The sequence below is a fragment of the Vulpes vulpes genome, chromosome 2 (genome assembly GCF_048418805.1).
Source record: "Vulpes vulpes isolate BD-2025 chromosome 2, VulVul3, whole genome shotgun sequence".
Classification (NCBI taxonomy): domain Eukaryota; kingdom Metazoa; phylum Chordata; class Mammalia; order Carnivora; family Canidae; genus Vulpes; species Vulpes vulpes.
Genome location: NC_132781.1, coordinates 88,696,764 through 88,720,998, shown reverse-complemented (window position 1 = coordinate 88,720,998; position 24,235 = coordinate 88,696,764). Strand labels below are relative to the sequence as shown.

At 34.0% G+C, this 24,235-nt stretch overlaps 1 protein-coding gene across 4 annotated transcripts in view; it reads right to left on the bottom strand.

Moving 5' to 3' along the window:
• CUL2 (cullin 2) overlaps positions 1 to 24,235 on the bottom strand; it is a 102,495-nt gene that overhangs the window by 42,235 nt on the left and 36,025 nt on the right. For all 4 annotated transcript variants that reach the window (XM_026000835.2, XM_026000833.2, XM_026000832.2 and 1 more), the window contains 3 exons: positions 22,754 to 22,848; positions 15,835 to 15,940; positions 10,443 to 10,525 (listed from right to left, as the gene is read on the bottom strand). In XM_026000835.2, coding sequence (XP_025856620.1) covers positions 10,443 to 10,525; positions 15,835 to 15,940; positions 22,754 to 22,848 — 284 coding nt within the window. The remainder of the gene's footprint in view (positions 1 to 10,442; positions 10,526 to 15,834; positions 15,941 to 22,753; positions 22,849 to 24,235) is intronic.

Here is a 24,235-nt window from a genome sequence, read left to right as displayed (position 1 = left end):
CTAGAAATCAATTACAAAAAATAAAAATAAAAAAAGAAACTGGAAAAATACAAACACATGAGGGCTAAACAACATGCTACTAAACACCAATGGATGAACAAAGAAATCAGAGAAGAACTCAAAAAATAAATGGAGACAAATAAAAATGAAAACATAATAGTCCAAAATCTTTGGGACAAAGATGTTCAAAGAGAAAAGTACACATCAATACAGACCTATCTCAAATAAATAAATCAAATAAAGAAACAAGGAAAACTGCAAATAATCAAACCTTTCACTGAAAGGAACTAAAAAAATACGAACAAACAAAGCCTAATGTTAGCAGAATGAGGAAAATAATAAAGACAAAGGAACTGGAGACTAAAAAGAGAAGACAAGACTGATAAAACCAAGAGCTGGTTCTTTGAAAGATAAAACTGATAAACATTTAGATGGACTCATCTAAAACAAAGGACTCAAATAAATAAAATCAGAAATGAACAAGGAGAAAAAACAACCCACATCACAGAAATACAAAGAATAAGAAACTACTACAAATAATTATATGCCAACAAACTGGACAACCTAGAAAAAATGGTAAATTTCTACAAACATACAATCTTCTAAAATTGAATCAGGAAGAAATAGAAAATTTGAACAGACCAATTACAAGTAATGAAAATGAACTGGTAATCAAGAAATTCCCAAAAAACAGAGTCCAGGACCAGATGATTTCATAGGCAAATTCTACCGAACATTTAAAGAAGACTTAATACTGATCCTTCTCGTACTATTCCAAGAAATAGAAGAGGAGGACATCTTCCAAATTCATTCTACAAAATCAGCATTACCCCGATATCAAACCAAGACAAAGATACACACACACACACACACACACACACACACACACACACAAAGGGGGGGGGGGAACCCTACAGGCCAATATCCCTGATGAACACAGATGCAAACTTCCTCAACAAAATATTAACATACCACAGTCAACAATGCATTAAAAGAATCATTCACCACAATCAAGTGGACTTTATTGCAGGGTTGCAAGAGTGGTTCAGTATTCACAAATCAATGTGACACGTTGCATTAACAAGATGAAGGATAAAAACCACTGTTCATCTAAGTAGATGCAGGAAAAGCATCTGACAAAATACAACATCCATTCATAAAAACTCCCAACAAAGTGGATTTAGAGAAATATACCTCAGTATAATAAAGGCCATATATAAAAAAACCAACAGCTAACATCACATTCAATAGTGAGAAACTAAAAGTTTTTCCTCTAAGATCAGGAACAAGACAAAAAATGTCCACTCTCACAACTTTCATTCAACATAGTACTGGAAGACCTGGTTGCAGCAATCAAACATGAAAAAAAAAGAAAAGGCATCCAAATTGGTAAGAAAGAAATAAAACTATCATTATTTGCAGATGACATGATATGGTATATAGAAAACTCTAAAGATTCTACCAAGAAACTATCAGGATAAATGAATTCAGTAAGCTTGCAGGATACAAAATTAAAATACAGAAATGTTACATTTCTATACAGTAGTAATAAAGCAGCAGAAAAAGAAATTTCTTAAAAATCCCACTTACAATTGCACCAAAAAGAATAAAATGCCTAGGAACGAATTAACCAAGGCAAAGACCTACAATTCTGAAAACTGGAAAATACTGATGAAAGGAACTGAAAATGGCACAAACAATGCTGTAGATTGGAAAAATCACTATTGTTAAATGTCTCTATTACCCAAAGAAATCTACCAATTCAATGTAATCACTACCAAAATACCAAGAGCACTTTTCACAGAACTAGTACAAATAATCTTAAAATTTGTTTAGAACCACAAAAGACCTTGAATAGCCAAAGCAATCTTGAGAAAAAAACAAAGCTGAAAATATCACAATCCCAGATTTCAAGATATACTATAAAGCTGTGGTAATCAGGATGACTGGGTGGCTCAGTTGGTTAAGTATCTGATTTGATTTCAGCTCAGGTCATGATCAAAGGGTCCTGGAATTGAGTCCTGTATCAGGCTCCCCACTCAGTGGGGAGTCTGCTGGACTGCCTTCTCCCTCTACCCTTTTCCCCCACTCGCATTCTCTCTCTCTAAAATAAATAAATCTTAAAAAAAAAAAAAAAGCCATAGAAATCAAAACAGTATGCTACTGGTACAAAAACAGATACACAGATCCACAACACAAAGGAGGGCCCACACTCTATGGTTAATTAGTTTACGACAAAGGAAGCTAGAATATACAGTGGGGAAAACAATCTCTTCAATAAATGGTGTTCGGAAAACTGGACAGCTATTAATGCAAATTAATGAAACTGGACCAGTTTCTTATACACAAAATAAACTCAGAATGAATTAAAGATCTCATTGTGAGACCTGAAACCATAAAATGTCTAAAAGAAAACATCAGTGTATCAGTCTTAGCAACAGATCTATGAATATGTGTCCTCAGGCAAGGGAAACAAAAGCAATAATAAACTACTGGGACTACACCAAAATAAAAAAGTTTTTGCACAGCAAAGGAGACCATCAACAAAACAAAAAGCAAACCAGTGAATGGGAGAAGTATTTGCAAATGATATATTCAATATACAGTTAATAGCCAGAATACAAAAAGAACTTATACAATCAACATAAAAAAAAAGAATTCAATTAAGAAATAGGTCAAGGACCTGAATAGACATTTTTCTGAAGAAGAGATACAAAGAGCCAACAGACACATGAAGAGATGCTCAAATCATCAGTCATCGGGAAAATGCAAATCAAAACCACAATAAAATACCACCTCACACCAGTCAGAATGGCTAGTATCAAAAAGACAAGAAATAGCAAGTGTTGGTGAGGATGTGGGAAGGAACCGCCATGCACTGTTGGTAGAAATGTAAATTGGTGCAACCACTGTGGAAAACAGAAACAGAATGGATATTCCTCAAAAAATGAAAAATAGAAATGCCATATAATGCAGTAATTCCACTACTGGGTATTTACCTAGAGAAAATGAAAACTCAATTCACAAAGATATATGCACACTCCTTCATTTACTGCAGCATTATTTACAATAGCCAAAACAGGAAAACAACCCAAGTATCTATGATAGATGAATGGGTAAAGATCAGTATACAGATACAATGGAATATTACTCAGACATAAAAAATGAGATCTTGCCATTTGCAACAGCATGGATGGACCTAGAGGGTATTATGCTAAGTGAAAAAAGTCAGACAGAAAAAGATAAATGCTACATGATTTCACTTATATGTGCAATCTATGCCACAAAATAAATAACAAAAAAACCCAGACTCTTAAATACAGAGAACTGGAGGGGAGGTGGGTAAGGCGGGATAGGCGAAATAAGGGGATTAAGAGGTATAAACTTCCAGTTATAAAATAATTAAGTCATGGAGATGAAAAGTACAGCATAGAAAATATAGTCAATAATATTATAATAATATATGGTAACATATGCTTACTATACTTAATTGTGGTGAGCAATGAGAAATGTATAAAATTGTCAAAATACTATGTTGTATACCAGAAACTAATATACCACAGTATGTCAGCTTCACTTCAATAATAAAAGAAAATAAAGGCAAAGGTTAATTTATAAATGTGAAAAAAAAATACTTCTTACAAAGAAAACCTAGACCCAGATTGTCTTGCAGGGAGTTTTACTAATCACTCCAAAAAATGATTATCCCATGGACATTAAAGAGGGCATCTGATATAACAAGCACTGGGTTATATAAGACTGATGAATCAGGGACACCTGGGTGATTCAGTGGTTGAGCACCTGCCTTTGGCTTAGGTCGTGGTCCTGGGGTCTTGGGATCAAGTCCCACATCGGGCTTCCCGCAGGGAGCCTGCTTCTCCCTCTGCCTATGTCTCTGCCTCTCTCTCTGTGTCTCTCGTGAATAAATAAATAAAATCTTAAAAAAAAAAAAGGCTGATGAATCAAGGAATTCTACCTCTGAAACTATTAATAGTTATTTAATTTAATAATATGTTAATTGAATTTAAATAAATTTTTAAAAATGATCACCCCAATTTTATACACCCATTTAGTCAAAAGAAAAAGGGGTAATAGCACCTAATTCATCCTACAAGGATGAGCCTGATACCAAACCCAGACAAAGACACTATGAGAAAAAATAATTATAAACCCATTACATTCATGGATCTAGATTCAAAATTCTAAAGAAAATATTATTTAACAAATCAAATGTAAAAATGTTATAACAATTATTACAGCCAACCTGGGTTTTATTCTAGCCATATGAGGATAGTTTAATATTTAAAAATCCATAAATGTAACCTACATACTAACAGATTAATAGAAAAACATGATCACTCAATAAAAATAAAAGTTATCTTATAAAATTCAATACCCAATTCAAAATAATTTCATCATTGTGATAAAGTATCTAATAAAACTACAGGAAGCATCATTTTAAATAAGGAAATATCACATGTGTAATCTTTAAAATCAGGAATGAGGGATCCCTGGGTGGCGCAGTGGTTTGGCACCTGCCTTTGGCCCAGGGCGCGATCCTGGAGACCCGGGATCGAATCCCACGTCAGGCTCCCGGTGCATGGAGCCTGCTTCTCCCTCTGCCTGTGTCTCTGCCTCTCTCTCTCTCTCTCTCTCTCTCTCTCTGTGTGACTATCGTAAAAAAAAAAAAATCAGGAATGAGACAAAAATGTTCATATCCATCACTCCTTTTCAACATTGCTGTGGAGGCCCTGGTCACTGAGGGGTATGTGTGTGTGTGCATGTGTGTGCAAATATGCGTGCACACACGTGCACACACAAAAAGGAAACAAAATTGTCATTTACAGATTATGATAGCTTCCATAAAAAGCACAAAAATGAGCACCAATTATTAGAAATGACACCTTTTTTCCCTTGGAGAAGCAGCTAGAAATGTTGGAATTTAACAAGGTGGCTGAACAGAAGACATATGTATTAAGAGTCTTTGTATTTCCATACATTAGAAAAAAAATAGAATGGATAATTATACAAACTTTTTATAACAGTATCAGAGAATATGAAGTATCTTGAAATAAACAAAAAGAATGAAGAACCTTTATAGATAAATTTATAAAAACTTATTAGGAGATATTAAATAAGGCATTAAAAACAGCAGATATGTTCATGAATAGGAAGATTTAATAAAGATGTAAATTCCCTCCAAACTAACTTATATATTCAATTCAATTTCAATTGTACATAAAACTCATTCTAGGTAACTTATAATCACCTTTAAAAAAGATAATACCTTTACCTTTAAAAAAGATAATAATGACATGTGTATGAAAAAGTAAAGGGCCAAATAACAGCAAGAACACTTCTGGCTTATGGAGGGTAAATCTGTCTTATCAGATATCGAAGACTTATTATGCTACAATAATAGCTACAATAATAAACACAGTGAGATAGGGACCTAATGATACACAAACAAACAAATGGAACAGAAAAGAGCTCTGATAGGGAGCCACACTTGTAGGAAACTTTGGTATCTGGAATAGGTATGATTATCAGAATTGTTGTGAAAGTGGCAAGAGTTTAAAAAAAAAAAGGAGCTATGAAGTTAAAATCTTTTTTCTGTTTGCCAATTAATTCTTGGTAATTTCAGATTACCATTTGTCAAATGATTCTCTTGGGAAAAAACAAGTTGGCCATGTAAATGCTAAGGCAGCAATTCTGATCCAAGGAATCCATAAACCTAAAAAGTATGTAAGGTTTTGTATGTATATGCATATTGAGTATTTTTTTTTCATATTGAGTATTTTTATGTGGTGAGGCTCCACAACCTGCATCATTTTCCTAAAGGAATATAAAGATTCCATACACACAAAAATAAATTAAAAACCACTGTACTAAACAAATATTAGGTACAACCAGACTATCATCAGTGGTTACTTAGGAAGAAAAGAAAGTTACAGCTAAAATGAAGAAAACAGGGATATTCACATTTTACATGCCAATTAAACTTAAAATATATATATTTTTTAAATTTTGAAATAATTATAGATTCACAGGAAGTTGCAAACATAATAGAGAGAGGTCCTGGATAAGTTCATCTGGTTTTCTCCAATGGTAACATCTGACCTAATAGTGGTACAATATCAAAACCAGGAAATCAACATTGATATAAGCTATAGACCTTATTCAGATTTTTGACCTTATTCAGTTTTTACACACAATCATTTGTGTTTATATATATATAATTCCATGCAATTTTATCACATATCTAGATTCATGTTACTGGCACTGTATTCAAGATATACAACTACTTGGGACACCTGGGTGGCTCAGCAGTTGGGCGCATCCGCCTTCAGCTCAGCACATGATCCTGGAGTACTGGGATCGGGTCCCACATCAGGGGATCTCCGATGGACCTCTCCGAGAGATTTCCTTCTGCCTGTGTCTCTGCCCCTCTCTTTCTGTGTGTCTCATGAATAAATAAATAAAATCTTTAAAAAATAGATATACAACTACTTTATCACCATAAAGCAACTCCCTCATACTATACCTTATAGTCTCACATCAACCACTAATCTGTTCTAATTTTTAAGAAAAAAGTATTTTTAAATATTTTTAATACTTACGTAAACTCCCTAAGTGCATGTACATATGTATGTATATGTAATATATATGTGTAGATATATACCTATGCACATCCATATAAATGTATGTATACACATATATATGTGCACACATATAATCTTAAATGTATAGAGAATTAGAAAACACTTTAAATCTATTATTTAGTCTGTTAGAAAATACTTTAAATCCTTAATAGTGGTTTGCTTCAAATAAAAGTACTAAAGGTATGGGGGGGGGGGAGTGAAAGTCTTTTAATTTCTCTTTTTAACTTTCTATACATTTTTAATTGTGTACAATCAATATATTTTACTTTTATAACTTTTTTGTAGAAAGACTGCTATTAAATGTTATTAAACATCCCTTGTGTAAACTTGATTTTCAGTGGCCAGACTGAGAAACCACTAGTTCACAATAACACCCTTTAGACACTTGTAGAGAATATCTAGGAACCCAGGGATGATTATAGATAGGGAAAGGAAATTGTGAATAAGTTGATATGAAATCAAATCTGTAATATGGTCTGCTAGATCTGAAAATACTTTATTCTTTAAGTTTGGTGGAGCTTTTTCCACAAAGAAGTTGTAGGTACACACAATAAAATACTTCTCTGTTAGCAGCAATTGCAATGAAATGCAATTTCAGTCAATCACTGCTAAGAATATGTAATATATGGGTAAGACCACAGACTCGAGGATTCAAGGATCAGAATGACCTAACTTCTGAATCTCACTAAGCCATATACTAGATAGGTGACCTGAGTAACTTGGCTCTCCTCCTAGCCTCATTATCCCCATTTGTAAAATGAGCCTATGATAATATTCACCATCATAAGGCTTAGACAAGTTTACCAATGGGGAATACCGACCATAGCCACTTAATGGAAGTTATGATATCTGGCTATATTATCTCAAACAACAATGGGTAAATAGATACTAAAGCAATGCAGTGGAAAAGATCCAAATAGGAAGTTTGTAGGTATGGAGTCTCTTTCACTAGCAATATCAAATTCAATAAGTCACTTCTACTTATTGAAGTTCAATTCACTTACTTATAAATAAAACTTGCCCTGACTCCTTAAAATCAAAGAACTATGTGTGAAAATACTATAGTATTCAAAGCATTATAAAACTAAAATGTGGGGATCCCTGGGTGGCTCAGCGGTTAAGCGCCTGCCTTCGGCCCAGGGAGTGATTCTGGAGTCCTGGGACTGAGTCCCATGTCAGGCTCCCTGCATGGAGCCTGCTTCTCCCTCTGCCTGTGTCTTTGCCTCTCTCTCTCTCTCTCTCTCTCTCTCTCTGTCTCTCATGAATAAATAAATAAAATCTTTAAAAAAAACCAAAACACTAAAATGTATATAAAACCTAAAGTATCAGAACTAGAAATGGAAGAAATATTCTGTGAATTTAAAAGATAGGCATAATGGATTTAGAGTTAGCAGAAGCCATCTTTGAATCCTTGGAATTAAGAAGATAGGGGCTGGACTCAAATTAGTCTTATTAGAGTACCACCAGTGACGTCTTCTTTTGCAAAATGGTAATGAAGTATCACAGGATTGTGAGGATTAAATGGGAGAATGCAGGTAAAGCTTTTACAACACTTCTGGCAATATACATATCTCCCACATTTTATTATTATTATTATTGTTGTTATGCCTTAGTTTCTTTAGCTGTAAAATGTGGGAGAGCACCTACTTGAGAGTACATATGAAAAATAAATGAGACATTAGTAGGGCATGTCAAATAATACTTCCAGGGATCCCTGGGTGGCGCAGCGGTTTGGCGCCTGCCTTTGACCCAGGGCGCGATCCTGGAGACCTGGGATCGAATCCCACGTCAGGCTCCCGGTGCATGGAGCCTGTTTCTCCCTCTGCCTGTGTCTCTGCCTCTCTCTCTCTCTCTGTGACTATCATAAATAAATAAAAAAAAAAATTAAAAAAAAAAAAAAACAAATAATACTTCCATAGAAGCTAGATATAAAAACAAAATTAAGACAAGTTGGTCTAATAACTCTAACCAAATTTTCTCTATGTCTTTTCCAGAAACTCCTGTGCTGTTATTTTACTTTTATTATTGCTTTACTACTATTGTATTATTTTCCATATACAGTTAGATTTTAATTTTTCATCAAGTTCATTTTTAACAAGCTACAAATCACACTTAAGAAAATTTATTAGGTTGGGACAAACTTATATTTAAAAAGACATTTCAGGGACACCTGGGTGGCTCAGCAGTTAAGCATCTGCTTTCGGCTCAGGGCCTGATCCCAGGACCCGGGATCAAGTCCCACATCAGGCTCCCTGTGGGGAGTCTGCTTCTCCCTCTGCCTTTGTCTCTGCTCCCGCCCCCCACCGCCCCCATCTCTCATGAATGAATGAATGAATGAATGAATGAATGAATAAATAAATAAATCTTTAAAAAAAAGAAAAAAAGACATTTCAAAAAGCTACATTTAGATAACTACAAGAGTATTTTCAATAAACTTATTGTAAAAAGCTGAATTGTAAGTCAAGAGACATATTAATATTTCACAGCAAAATAAGTCACATCAGAACCTATAAATATTGTTGGGAATGTTCTTTAGGTTAATTACAGTTTAGGAGAGACAAGAGAAAGATAAAAATTTTGTCCCACCCTCTTGTTTCACTATCCTTTTCTCTCCATCTCCCTATCTTTGGAAAAAATAGAATCATTTAAAGGTTGAGCGACAGTTTTTTTTTTAAAGATTTTATTTATTTATTCATAAAGACAGAGAGAGAGAGAGAGAGAGAGAGGCAGAGACACAGGCAGAGGGAGAAGCAGGCATCATACAGAGAGCCTGACGTGGGACTCGATCCAGGGTCTCCAGGATCACGCCCTGGGCTGCAGGCGGCGCTAAACCCCTGCGCCACTGGGCCTGCCCTTTTTTTTTTTTTTTAAAGATTGAGTGACAGTTTTTTAAAACCAAATTACTAATTGCTACCATCTACTTTCTACTATTTAGTATTAACATTAAACTTTAAAATATTCTCAACTTCTTTTGTGGCTTTTAATTTGCTTGTTTTTTAATGTCCTTTGAGGAACCCATAGAACAATGCTTTCTTTTTCTTCTCTCCCATAAAAAGCTCACAATTGGGTATTCTTAAAGAAAGCATTTTCGGATGGAGTGGCCATTATCACATTGCAATTCACTGGTCTATATAATTCCTATGACATTGTTCCAGTAACCTGAAATTTATTATACACACATCTGTATGACTGACTTTTAGTGCCTTTGATTCCCCAAAGCTGAATCTTTTAGGCCAGAGCTAAACCAGGGATGTTGTATTCTGGACTCCACAGGAAAATGTGCTCTTTCAAACTCTATTCATACAGCAATTAGTTAAGGAGTTCACCATTCACCACTCTGGACCATGAGTAGAGTGGGAACCCATTTTCTATAAGCTAACCTTACGTACAGACAAGTCACTAATTTAACACTGGAGCTAAGAGGTAACCAACTACCTTGAAAAACTTGTTTTAATAGCTAAGTTATCCTCATCAGGAATTAAACTGAGAGAATATGTACAAACAATTCAGCTTGCCCTGGAAGATTCAAGAGATCAGGCTTACAAACACTTCCTTCAGGGACTTACTTATTTACTAATAAGCATTTGGGCTAACGACCAAAGACCTGCCAAAAAATATTATAAAATAATTTTAAAATATTGGGATTAAGATGAAAAATGAGGCTCATTTAAGTAAACCAAGGCCTTTGTCTAGTTAACAGCCATGCAACTGTACATACACTATTTGAAACCATTTCAAACAGCAAATTAGAATTGACTCAAAATAAACGTCAGTACTCACTTTTTTATTTCTCGGAGTAGCATTCGGATAAGGATGGTCTGTAGTGGTTCAACCATCAATTTCCTCCACATATCCAATGCTAGCTGCCAAGAAAAATAAAAATTATCAAGGATGAATTATCTAGTATTTGTTAAAATATTAAAATAATTTTAAAATAAAAATACACATCAAGTATTTACAACTAAGATTTCAAAAGTCAAATAAAAATTGAAAATACATTAAAAAATGAATTTCTAATTTAAACTGAAAATGACTATCAGACTTGTACAAAGACAGAATTAAGGTTTGAATTAAATAAAATTGAATTGAATTCAACTGAATTAATTGAAATCTTAAAGAAATAATTGATTTGATTTTTATAAACTATAATTTATTGATTGTTAAATGTCCAGTATTACTGAAAGGCTATATAAATGCCAACACTAATAGAATCAAACGAATTATGTTGAAGTGATTGGCTATTGGCTGAGTTTTAAAATTATAAAACCTCTCATGCAAACATGAAGGGTAAGTCAATTAAAATAATAAAATAGAATATCCCTGGATTCACCACCCAGCTCAAGAAGAAACACAGCTTCCCTACTACCATTGTCCCAAATGTCATCCTACTTTCCCCTCAGAGGTTACCACAACCCTGAATTTTGTGTTATATCATTCTCTTGCCTATAGTTCTGCCAAATGTGTACATATCCCCAAAATAATTTTTTTAACTCCAGTACAGTTAACACACAGTATTAGTTTCAGGTGTACAATACAATGATTCAACAACTCTATATATTATTCAGTGCTCGTTGAGATAAATGTACCCTTAATCCCCTTCACCTATTTCACCCATTCCCTCACTCACCTCCTCTCTGGTAACCATCAGTTTGTTTTCCACAGTTAAGTCTGTTTTTTGTTTTTGTTTTATCCCTGACTTATTTCACTTAGTATTATATCCTCCATAACCATCCATGTTGCAAATGACAAGATTTCATTATTTTTTATGGCTAAGTAATATTCCATTGTATATACAGACCACATCTTCTTTATCTATTCATCTATCAATGGACACCTGGGCTACTTCCATAATTTGCTTATTGTAAATAATGCTGCAATATACACAGGGGAGTATATCTTTTCAAAATTGTGTTTTCATTTTCTTTGGATAAATACCCATTAGTGGATTTACTGGATTATATGATATTTCTATTTTTCATTTTTTGAGGAATATCCATTCTGTTTTCCACAGTGGTTGCACCAATTTACCTTCCTACTAATAGTGCATGGGGGTTCCCTTTTCTCCACATCCTCACCAACATTTGCTATTTCTTGTCTTTTTGATACTAGCCATTCTGACTAGTGTGAGGTGATATTTCATTGTGATTTTTATTTGCATTTTCTCAATGATTGGTGATTTGAGCATCTCTTCATGTGTCTGTTAGCCATTTGTATCCCTTTGGAAAAATGTTTATTCAGGTCTTTGACCCATTTCTTAATTGAACTGTTTGGGTTTTTTTTTTATGTTGATTGTAGAAATTCTTTATGTATTCTGGATATTAACGCCTTATTAGATTTGCTATTTGCAAATATTTTCTCCCATTCACTGGGTTGCTTTTTGTTTTGTTGATGGTCTCATTTGCTGTACAAAGCTTTTTTATTTTGGTGTAGTCCCAATAATCTATTATTGCTTTTGTTTCCCTTACCTGAGAAAACATATCCAGAAATATGTTGCTAAGGATGATGTCCAAGAGATTACTACCTGTGTTTTCTTTAGGCATTTTATGGTTTCAGGTCTTTCGTTTAGATCTTTATCCCACTTTACAAGTTTATTTTTGCATATGGTGTAAGAAAGCAGTTGTTCCATTCGTTTGCATGTAGCTGTGCGGTTTTCCCAAAATCATTTAGGGAAGAGGCTTTTTTCCATTGTGTATTCTCGCCTCCTCTGTCATAAATTAACTGACCATTGAAGTGTGGGTTTGTATGCATGGGTCCTTTATCCTGTTTCATTAATCTCTGTGAGTACCATACTGTTTTGATTACTACAGCTTTGTAAGGTAGTTTGATATCTGGGATTGTGATACCTTCAGTTTTGTTTTTCTTTCTCAAGGTTGCTTTGGCTATTTGAGTTGTTTTGTGGTTCTATATGAATTTTAGGATTATTTGTTCTAGTTCTGTGAAGAATGCTATTTATAGTTTGATAGGTATTATATTTGTGGGTTTTTTTTTTAAAGATTTATTTATTTATTCATAAGAGACACAGAGAGAGAGAGAGAGAGAAAGAGAGGCAGAGACATAGGCAGAGGGAGAAGCAGGCTCCTCAAAGGGAGCCCAATGTGGGACTCGATCCCTTATCCTGGGATCACACCCTGAGCCAAAGGCAGATGCTCAACCACTGAGCCATCCAGGCATCCCATATTTGTGGTTTTAACTGGCATCTTCTTGACTGAGGCTGGGCATCTTTTTATGTTTATTGTACATCTTGGGTTTTTTCTGTAAAATGCCCATTCCTCTCTTTGGCCCATTATTCCATTAATATTTTATCTTGTTTTTAATAAACAAAAGTCTATTGTAGAAATTAACTGTATATATTGTAAAAATCTCTTGACAGTTTTATATATTGCAGTCATAGTCTGTGACTTAACTTTTGAGTTCCTTTATAGTGTTTTTTAGTAAAAATATATTATATTTTAATGTCTCAAGTTTATCAATCTTTTCCTTTATTGTTTGTATTTTTCTTGTCTTTTAAGAACTTCCCTACCCTAATGTCAGGGATAAGTGTGTCCTCTTATATTGCATATCACAGGTTTTCAAGTCTTGCCTTTCATACTGAAACTCCAATATATTTTTCCCATAAAGAGTACAAATTACTCCAGTATCAACAATTGATTGCTCCTGTTTCCAACTTACTTACATATATACAGCCATTAATCTGGTTTTAGCTTCTCTATTCTATTTCCCTGAGGTAACTTTTTTCTGATCAACTGGTAATTCCATTTCAAATAAGTAAAAGCATCTCCCTTCCCACAAAGAACATTCAAGTATTCCGCTATTATTTTTTTGCTTCTTAAATAGCACAAACAGGGAAAAAAAGAAGGTGATACAAAAGAAAATGAGATATTATAGCTATGGTGGGAGAACAAACTAAGAAGCCTTTTGAAAGCAAGCTGAAGGGGCTATCCTAATTCAGGGTGTGCTTGGACCCAGAAAATCCACTTTTCAGTACCCACTCTAAGAAAATTTCTGCTCATGTACAAAGAAATATATACATAAATGCTAACTCCTAAAGTGTAAGATTTGTGTCTACTTTGTTCACTACTGTGTTCTTAACATATAGAAAAGTGCATGGCACACAGAGGGGTTCAAAATATATTAATGAAGAAATGAGTAAATGAACAATGATATTCATAGCAGTATTGTTTGTAACAAAAAAGAATGAAAACTAAGGAGAATAGTTTAATAAATGATTAATAAATTATTCATATCCCTATTATAGAATACTGAGCTCTCACAAAAATAAGCTTATGTGAAAAGAACTCCCAGGTACATTCACTAAAAACCAAAATAGGCAAGAAATACAAGTTGCAAGATATATGGTATGCCAACCTTAGGGTATATATCATATATATATATATATATGATACCATTAATGTTTAAAATACAAAACTAGGGCATCCCTGGGTGGCTCAGTGGTTTAGTGCCCGCCTTTGGCCCAGGGCGTGATCCTGAAGTCCCAGGATCGAGTCCCATGTCGGACTCCTTGCATGGAGCCTGTTTCTCCCTCTGCCTGTGTCTCTGCCTCTCTTTCTGTGTGTGTCTCTCATGAATAAATAAATAAAATCTTTAAAAAATAATAAAATAAATAATAAAATACAAAATTAAACCATTATGTGCATAGTATCAATATTTATATGCAAATTTACAGGTAAAATTCAGGAGAGACATATTGGGTTTTTTTTTTTTTTTTTGAGACATAGTGTTTATGATAATTACCTCTAGGAGGAAGAGTGACCTTGATGGTGTTGGTGATAAAGGACAAGTATTAAAATATTCACTTATAATTCTACTAACTAAAGCAACTATTATTTCCCACTTGTCTGTTACTCTATATTCTTTTTCCCTACAGTTTTATTCCTACCAAACATGTTTTCATTTTTTTCCATAAAATATTTTCCCCTTTATTAAAGTTTCTATAAACGATTTTTACTACTAATTTATTACTCTTTGCCTTCATAACAAAATTATACTGTACATATTTTTCTATGTATGATTTTCACTGTTGGATATTGGACATTTAGACTGTCTACCCATTAGTCACCCTTATTAACAATGATTGCAAGGAATATTTTTAAATATTTATTATTTTCACACTATAGATTACCAGACATGGGATTATCTGGTTAACAGGTATTGCACATTTTATTTTTATTTTATTTTATTTTTTGGTATTGCACATTTTAAAGTCTACCGAAAGACAATGACAAATTTCTTTCCAAAAGGATTATTCTAAATATAATTTCTACTAATGTTGCATCTACTATTGCTTCCCATAAGGATAGAGACCTTCTGTCTGTTCACCAATGTATCCTCAGTGTCTGTCTACTCAATAAATAGGCATTATATTAGCAAAAAATTGTACTGGAGTATTTCTTTCACAATGAATATATGCTATGTAATTTTCCACATTTAAATTAGCACTACACATCAAGAATCTGAATGAAGTATTTGACCCGCATACTTCATTATTTTATTCTGAATTTAATTATTTTTTTTAATTAAAATAAATTTGTTTTATCCCAAAATCTGTATTTTCCCTCTTGTAGGATCTCTTTTAAGGCCATGACTTTTGCACTTTTTTTTTCCAAGAAAGAGGAAGCATACATTCATGTGTGGTGGGTGGAGGGGCAGAAGGAAAGGGAGAGAGAGAATCCTATGTAGTAGGCTCCCATCCAGCACAGAGCCTAATACAGGGCTTGTTCCAACAACCCCAAGGTCAGGACCTGAGCTGAAATCAAGAGTCAGATGCTCAACCAATTGAGCCATCCAGGCGCCCTGACCTTTGCACTTTTTAACTATAAAAAATCTGAAGAGTATTTTCTAAATACTCTTAAAAAGTATTTTCCTAAAGACTTTTAATGAGCTTTTTCAAATAGTGGAACTATTAAACCTGTCATTTATTTATCCATCATTAATTTAATTATTAAAATACTTCTATAATCATATCTGTTCTCATCTATGTGAAGATTCTTAGGAAATCATTAGTGTTTTATTAACATTTAGGATGTCTTAAATCTTGAGAATTTTAAGATAGTCAACATGGTGTCCTTAAAAAAAAAAAAAGACAGTGAATCAAATTACTTCAATATACATAAAAATACTCTCATGTTTGCCAGTCATTTAAAGAATTTCCTACCTCTCCTATTTCCATAAGTGGTTCATTCATATCTACACCACCATAGCCATACTGAAGGTCAGCTTCTGTCAATTTATTCTTTTTAATAAACTGAGTGTTGAGATACCTGAAAAACAAATATAGTACTGTTGGACATTATGTTAAAATTGGTAGGAAAACAACTTGTAACTTGAAAATAACAATTTTGGGATTATATATCAACTACAGAAGAGTGCGGTACTATATCCAAAGAAATTATATAGAAGTTAGGAATATAATTTCAAAGGAGCAAAAGTATCAGCCAAAGGCCTTAAGAGCCAAAGAATAACCTCTAGAGTAGGGGGAAAACCCTATTACCTCAGTCTCACTTTAAAAAAACTCAAGGATTTGGCTCTAAAAATTTCCAGTATTCATATAACCCAATAGCTCTTACCCAAGACTTCTACAAACTTTCTACAATCTAATTTGCTCACTCACAGATTCTTCTTGGTATAAGTCAGGATAAGTTCACTTTGCAACGAATTAAACAAAAAAAAAATAGTTAAAAGATAAAAATCAGGTCAGTCCTTCAATTTATATTTATCACCAGGAAAAGATGTAACTTTTCACTTTTAAACAACAAAAAGAGATCAGCTTCAGTAGTAAGAAGATGAATAGATGGTAAGAAGCATGGACGAAGCAGACACATGTAAGATCACTTTGTCTACCAGAGAGAAACAGCTTTATTAACTGTAATGAAGTCTACAAAGCACTGAGATGAATACAGTGTTCTTTAAATAGTCTAGTATTTTTTCACGATCTTAGATTTCACTATAATGCCTTTAATGCTCACCACCGGAAAACACTGATGTGAAATATTCTGCCATGTGTAAATAGGTACAGACAACACAAGTATTTATGCAATAACTACAAAATCTCTAAATTAAAACACTTGTTTTCTAGGGTTCACTGCATCAAAATGAAAGTCCACATCTGCAGACAAATAAAACTGAAAACAAAGAAAACAAAATTTTCAACTGCATAACTCCACCAACTCTAGGTAATGATGAAAACACACTTCCTGGAGTTAACTCCAAAGCTGCAGAGATACAACCATTCACACAGTTGCACCCTCACACTAACTACAAGCCTCTAGGCTTCAAGGTTTAAAAAACCCTTGGTACTCTGTCTACATTTTAGTCTCCTTTACCCACATTAAAATGTCCTATTATGTTTTTCCGTCAAAGTGCCATTTCACTCTTCCTACCATTCTCTCTAGTAGTACAACCTCCTGATTTCATGCTGAGTTTTCAACCATGCCTTCCAGTTGAAGAAACAGGACTAGGATTGAGAGAGACAAGAGTAAAAGCTAGAGAGAGAACATTTGCGGTATCCGGCCTGAAATGGAGATTTATAAATTGAAGAGTTATTTTTACCTCTGCTTTCTGTCATTCAGACCTCAGCCCCAAACAGGCTTCACTCAAGCCTGACCTGATACCAATCCAAATGAACTTTAACTTCCCACTCCCATTAAAGTAACTATACACAACTGTTTAATATACTTCACGGTACTTACTACTTTGTGAAATAATCCAATTCTTTTATTTGTTTATTTGCTTTGTACATCCATTACCTCTCTAGGATATAAGGACTATAAACCAAGGACCTTGCTTACACAGCATCCAGAACCAACGGCAGGTAAATATGAAGTCCTCAAAAAATATTTCCTTGAAGAATTACTGCATACATAAATGGATAGCATTCCAGACAACAGGGATAACAAAAGCTAATATTAGAATACAGACTTAGAAACACAGCCTAGAGCCAGATCATAAAAGACACAAATGCCAGGAAATGAATGTAATCACTAACATACCCTTATGAGCTTGTGTCATGTGTCAGGCATACCCTTAAGCATTTTATATGGCTGAACACTATGAGGTTGATATGTGTGGTATTACTGTGATCCTCCTTTTACATGTAAGGAAACTGCACCTTAGAGAGCTTAAAGAACTTGCCAACAGTCAACCTGCTAGTAAGTCGCAGAGCTGGCACAGAAATTCACGAGTTCTCCCTCTTTCCTTCAACAAGTATTGACCAAGCATGAACTATATAAATCAGGTACTATGCCAGGTACTGGAGACAGAAGATGGAAAACAAAAATGTGGGCTTCCTGCAGAGTTTACATATCTGGTAGAATATACAAACATAAATACTTCAACAGTAAGATCAGTAGAGGGAACTTAATTGTCATATCTTTACCATTTATATGTATGTGCCTTCCTGTACGGATGCTTTGCACCAAATCAGTTTCTTTTCTTTTTTGGTCTGTAGTACCATTACGTCGTAATCCCACTAAAGGACTAGAAACATTTATGTATTATCCTTCCGTTTTACTCCCTTAATCAGCTGGTCAACATTTTCTCCTAAGCTATTCATCATCCTCTCCCATTACTTTCCTTCTCTCTTCCAATGCCTTTTGTTTTACTCTCTGCTTGGATCATGTGCAGCACTCTCAGGATTGGTGTCTGTTTCCTGTTTCTGCCATCTCTAATTCATCTAAAAATTCCGCTTTTAGGATGTCACTGACCTATTCAGAATCCTAAGTAGCTCCTTTATACCTATATAGTAAGTAAAAACCTCTTAGGATGGTGGTTTGTTAATGCTGAAGAATTAGCTGCTAGGTCTACAGAGGTCTAGAATCACTAATCCATTTCAAAGATCTGTATGTATATTCTTGAGCCAGTATACTGTTTTAGTGGAGTTTTATGTTTTATATGTGATAAGACAAGCCATTGTTCTCTTTACCTCATGCAATAAGACTTGAATTTAAATTAACTGTATCCTTTTCATTCCAGATTTCTACTCTTGATGTTAAGTTTACGCTTGATAGACAAGCCTTTAAAATAATTTAGAGATAAAATTTAAAATGTAAACAGCGCAATTCTTCATTTTGATGTGGATACAATTCTTAATTTCTAAGTCACTGGAGTATTTTAGTCAATTTTATTTCATCACACGTTTGTTTTTAAATAAAGATATATGTTCTAGGAAATCATAACAGAAATCAGGTTCCAATAATTTAAAAAAATATTTTATACTCTGCTACACAGATAATACCTGGTTCTTCTGCTCACATATAATACAATCGTTTTTATAATTTTTATGAGTTTTTATAATTTATTTCATCAACAGAATGCTTAATAAGTATCCTTTGCTTTCTTGGAATAGTAACACTGACACAATTAAAAATAGTACTTGACAATACTGAATAGCCTAAAGTAACTTTGAAGCCTCAGAGAAATCAAGCACTTCAATCTGTCTTAGGAAATTCCATTACAAAAATTGTTCTCTCATGCTAGTACCTACTGACTTCAAGAGTTGTTAGTTCTCCAGCTAATATCTTATATAGTCCACTTCAAGAGCCAGCAGAGTCTAAAGAGATATGTAGTAAGTACTGAGAAATCTGAGGCAGGAGTATTACTATTTTCTTCAAAGTCAGAATCCTTAAATTCCCTATGCTAATGCACATCCATCTTATAAGTCAACCGAATAAAGAAGAGGTGAGAAATTATTTCAAAAAAAAAATCAAAAAATACTTTTGAAACAAAATTGAATTTTTCCTTTATATTTCTTTATACAAATTTCTTTATAGACTATAACTAAAAATGATACCTAGCTTGGATAACCTCAGTACACCACAATTAAAAACTATTAAGTATTTTTCATCTAATTACTGTCAACTATACCCTTTATGAAAAGGATCTTGCCATCTATTATACCAATATAATTAAATAAATGATGATCAGCCACATGATGCTGAACATCACAGTGGTCAAATAAAATTCCCTGTAAGTGAATTCCATGAGCCATGAGTTCTAACTCTTTGCTACAGACAGTGGGAAGTTACTACATATTTCAGAGTATTCCAATTTGCATGTTAGAAAAAAATGAGTTCAGTAAACAGAATAAATTTGAAATCAAAGGCTGGAAGACTGGTTACAGGGACTTTACCATTAATACTCCAGGTGAGAAAAGATAAAAAGCTTGAACTATAATAGCAATGCAAAGGAAATAATGAATTTAAGAGATATTTGGAGGACTTCACCAATAGGGATCACGTAGAGAGGATAACCCTAACTGAAGGAAGGATAACTGAGACTTCCAGCATATATGTCTGGACATACAGTGTTACTACCAATTAAAATTAGTAATACTGGGGTGCCTGGATGGCTCAGTTGGTTATGTGTCTGACTCTTTGATCTCAGCTCAGGTCTTGATCTCAGGGTCATGAGTTCAAGCCTCGCACTGGGCTCCACACTGGGTGTGGAGTGGATTAAAAAATAAAAAATAAAATTAATAATACTGGGGACAATGTATATGTAAAAGATAACAAGTTCAGTTCTGAAACCTGCAGTACTACAATGTACCTACAGAATACCCTGGAAGTATAGGCAGGCTGGGTAAAAAACATTCCTCTAAAACTTAGGCTACCTGAGATAAACACATAATTTGATGATTAGCAATATACAGGTTATAGATAAAACCACGAGTAATTGAGATCATCCTAGGAAGAATGCATAGTGTAAAATAAGGGATGAGAACAGAATCTACCTAAATGACCAAAAGGATGTATCCAGAATGAGACTAAGGTAGAATAAAAATGTTAAATGGGTTTAACTGGACTGATCTGGGCTTAAATGGTGATTTTTTTGTAGCTGAGTGACCCTAAGCAAAGTCATTTAACCTTAGCTGCAAATTTGGAGACACTGACTACCTCATATGGTTTATATACACACACATTTGTGTATATATCATATGTATTTATTTATTTTTTTATCATATGTATTTAATAAAGGCTTATAACAGTACCAATTTATTATTAATATTAGTATTAATTTAAATAGTACCAAATTACTGATTTTGGTAAACAGAGATGCAGATGCATGAGACTCTAGAAAACTAAAACAAAAAACAAAAAACAAAACTTAAATCTTTCCTAAAATTTCTCTGCTCAAGAAGGATCCCACTGCACATAGCATACTGCACTGGTATATAGTCTCAATACTCTTAAGTCATCTATATACCAGTGGCCCAAGCTTTTCAGCAATGCCAAAGGCACACATGTACTCTCATTCTTATCCTTAAAATTCCTCTAATTCACCTTCACAATTTGGCTAGAGAATTCTTAAAGTTCCATTTATGACTATCTCACTTTGGTGGATGAGGAAAAAAAAACATGAAATGTCAGGATGTTTAATGTATGGCAAACACTGTTTTATAAAAGTCAAAGCCACAGCAAAATTTATGCTTGTCAGCAATTGCTGGCTTCTGATTTTATCACATTTGCCTCTTCTAAGAAGAAATAAAAGCTAATGGCTATTGAAGTAAGCTCCAGTTCCTAACAGAGACAACTTACAGCAAGTAAACTCCAGTGTTGTTATTAAAAACCTAAAGGAACATAAACAGTGACAAAGGACAAACATGCCAAGAGAACCAAGCCCTGGCCTCAGTATGGTATTCCAGCAATGCATGGAGCAACTGTACAGATAATGCTGAGACCCAGCTTCACTCCTCAGTTTCTTCGCAACAAGAAACTGAGGCAAGGTCCATCTCTGCCCATGCCATGATGCATAGGCCAAAATTATCACTGCCTCCATCACAGGCCACAACCATTTCAAGAATAAACATCCTCATTCCAAGAGTGAAAGGCCCAGGTGGTTTAATGCCACTATTCCATATTTATCCACTGTTCTTTATTTATTTATTTATTTTTATTTTTATTTTTTATTTATTTATGATAGTCACAGAGAGAGAGAGAGAGAGGGGCAGAGACACAGGCAGAGAGAGAAGCAGGCTCCATGCACCAGGAGCCCGATGTGGGATTTGATCCCGGGTCTCCAGGATCGCGCCCTGGGCCAAAGGCAGGCGCCAAACCACTGCACCACCCAGGGATCCCCTATCCACTGTTCTTTAATAAACAGGTTTCTGCCTTATGTACCCAGGAATTTATTTCCATTGTCTATGTGAATGGGTTAGAGAGGATCAGTGCACAGTACCAAACGAACATACCAGAGTGACAGTTAACACAAAAGATCTAAGTAGGAGACTGGGTAGAAAAAGAAAGAGGGAAGTTCAGAGACGGGAATGGTGAAAAACACATCAGAATTAGCCATTCAGGGCAGTCCCGGTGGCGCAGCGGTTTAGCACCGCCTGCAGCCCAGGGCGATTCTGGAGACCCTGGATCGAGTCCCACGTCGGGCTCCCTGCATGGAGCCTGCTTCTCTCTCCCTCTGCCTGTGTCTCTGCCTCTCTCTCTCTCTGACTCTATGAATAAATAAATAAAATCTTCAAAAAAAAAAAAGAATTAGTCATTCAGAAAAAGGAAGACAAGCAATCCAGATATGACAGCATAAGGAGAGACAGGAAACTGTGAAAGATCACAGGGGGTTACGACATTCCAGGTAATTCAATACGCCTAAAGGAAAGGGTATGACTTCAAGAGAACAACTGCTGAGTGCTTTAACTAACGGTGCTTCCACAAGACATAATACTGACTCCTAGAGTCAAAGAAGAGCATACTGGAGGGGAACCTGGGCTTGGATTCACTCCACTAAGTTTCATCCAAGCTGAAGTCGCACTTTGGAATTCTGTCAAGATTTAACATGTGTTATATATAGAGAGAGTCCCAGACAATATGAAAAAAATAGAACTATGAAATTAAATACAGTTTTAGTTTTCAGAGAGCAATTTTCCATACACTGCCTAGCTCCCAAATTCCCTCATGACCCAGACTACAGACCTTTCCCCATAGCAGACAAAGTCCATATAGCAGAGAATGCTTTAGTTCTGTTCATTTATTTAAAAACTTAAAAACAAAAATACCAAAACCCAAAACTCCTCCAATTACTGAATACATGCAATACTGTTTAGGTTGTCAAGAGTTTAAAAGCATACTTACCTATACAAGCAGTCCATATAGTCTGCACCTTTGCTATATTCCTCCCAATACCTATGATACATAACAAGTACTTGCTCTTCAGACTCCAGAACTCTCTATATAAAGAAGAAACATATTTTTACTTGGAAAGCACTAATCATTTTCATTTGTAAGCTATGAAATTTATCAAAAATTAATGTTCTAAAATGACATAATTCAAGTATTCTAACTACATTTAAAAATTACATTCTAATTTAACTATTTTTAGGAACACTGAAATGACCAGGAAAAAAAAAAATGTGTCTTAGATATGAAAATAAAGCATCCATACTAGAGAGTTAATGGTTTTATTCTCTAAAAGGATAAAATGTAATGGTGTGAGGTTGTCTTTGGGCTAAAATATTATATCAAGATCAGTTTAAAAGAGAATGTAATTCCACTGTCACATATCTGTGTGCTTCCTCAAATCCCGATCTTTTGATCATCCTGCTAGTTATAAACCATAACTCCGAATTATTCACTTATGTGAATAAGACTACTTATGAAAACTTACACCTTTTCTATATTCCTCAAATAAGTTGTTTTATATTACTTAATAGAAATCTATTATTTTTTGAAAAATGAAAATCAAACAAATTTGAGGTCTAATTTTTTAAAGTTATTTTTGAAGGAAATCTAGTCTAACAATAAAAATACATTGGACTGATACTCAAAAGATCTTAGGCTCTTTTATCTCAGTTCTTTCATTAGCTGTCCATATGATTTTAAGCACGTCATGACATCAATTTCCATCTAATTAATTCTATGATGAAATGCTATGCTTTCAAACTTGGAATTTTAATAATTAAGGCTCAAAAGACAAAAATAATCTATAAATTTTTTTTTTGCCCATCTTATTAATAAATTAATTTAAAATAGCAACTACTATTAATAATGCTGGGGAAAAGCCCACCCTTAGGAACTGTTGCTGCTGAGTGAATAAATACAAGAACAATTTGTTACTGTTATGTCAAAACAATAAAAAATGTTCTTAATCTATGACTCAATAATTCTATGTCTAGGAATTTATCCTATAAAAAACTCAGCTACACAAAAATAATTTAGCTACCAGGATATTCACAGAAGCATTGTTTATAAAAACAAATTATATATATTGCAATAATCCATATGCCCAGCAATATAAAAATATTTAAACAAACTGTAGTATCTCCACACAATGAAAAATTTTACAATCATTGCCAGGATTATACAATTTAATGACAAAGAAAGACACTTGTTAAAATCAAAAGATTATAAAGTGTATACGACTTCATTTTCTAATAAAAATGGAAGTCTACACAAAGCAAAAATATGCAAAAGACAAATATCAAATTATATATATGTTAATATGTGCCAAAATAGATGTGTTTAAGTATAGATAATAAAAAATATTCACAGTAGTTAATTCTAGAAGTATGTTATGAGTGATGTTTGGATGATGATTTTCTTCTTTTTGCTTTTCTG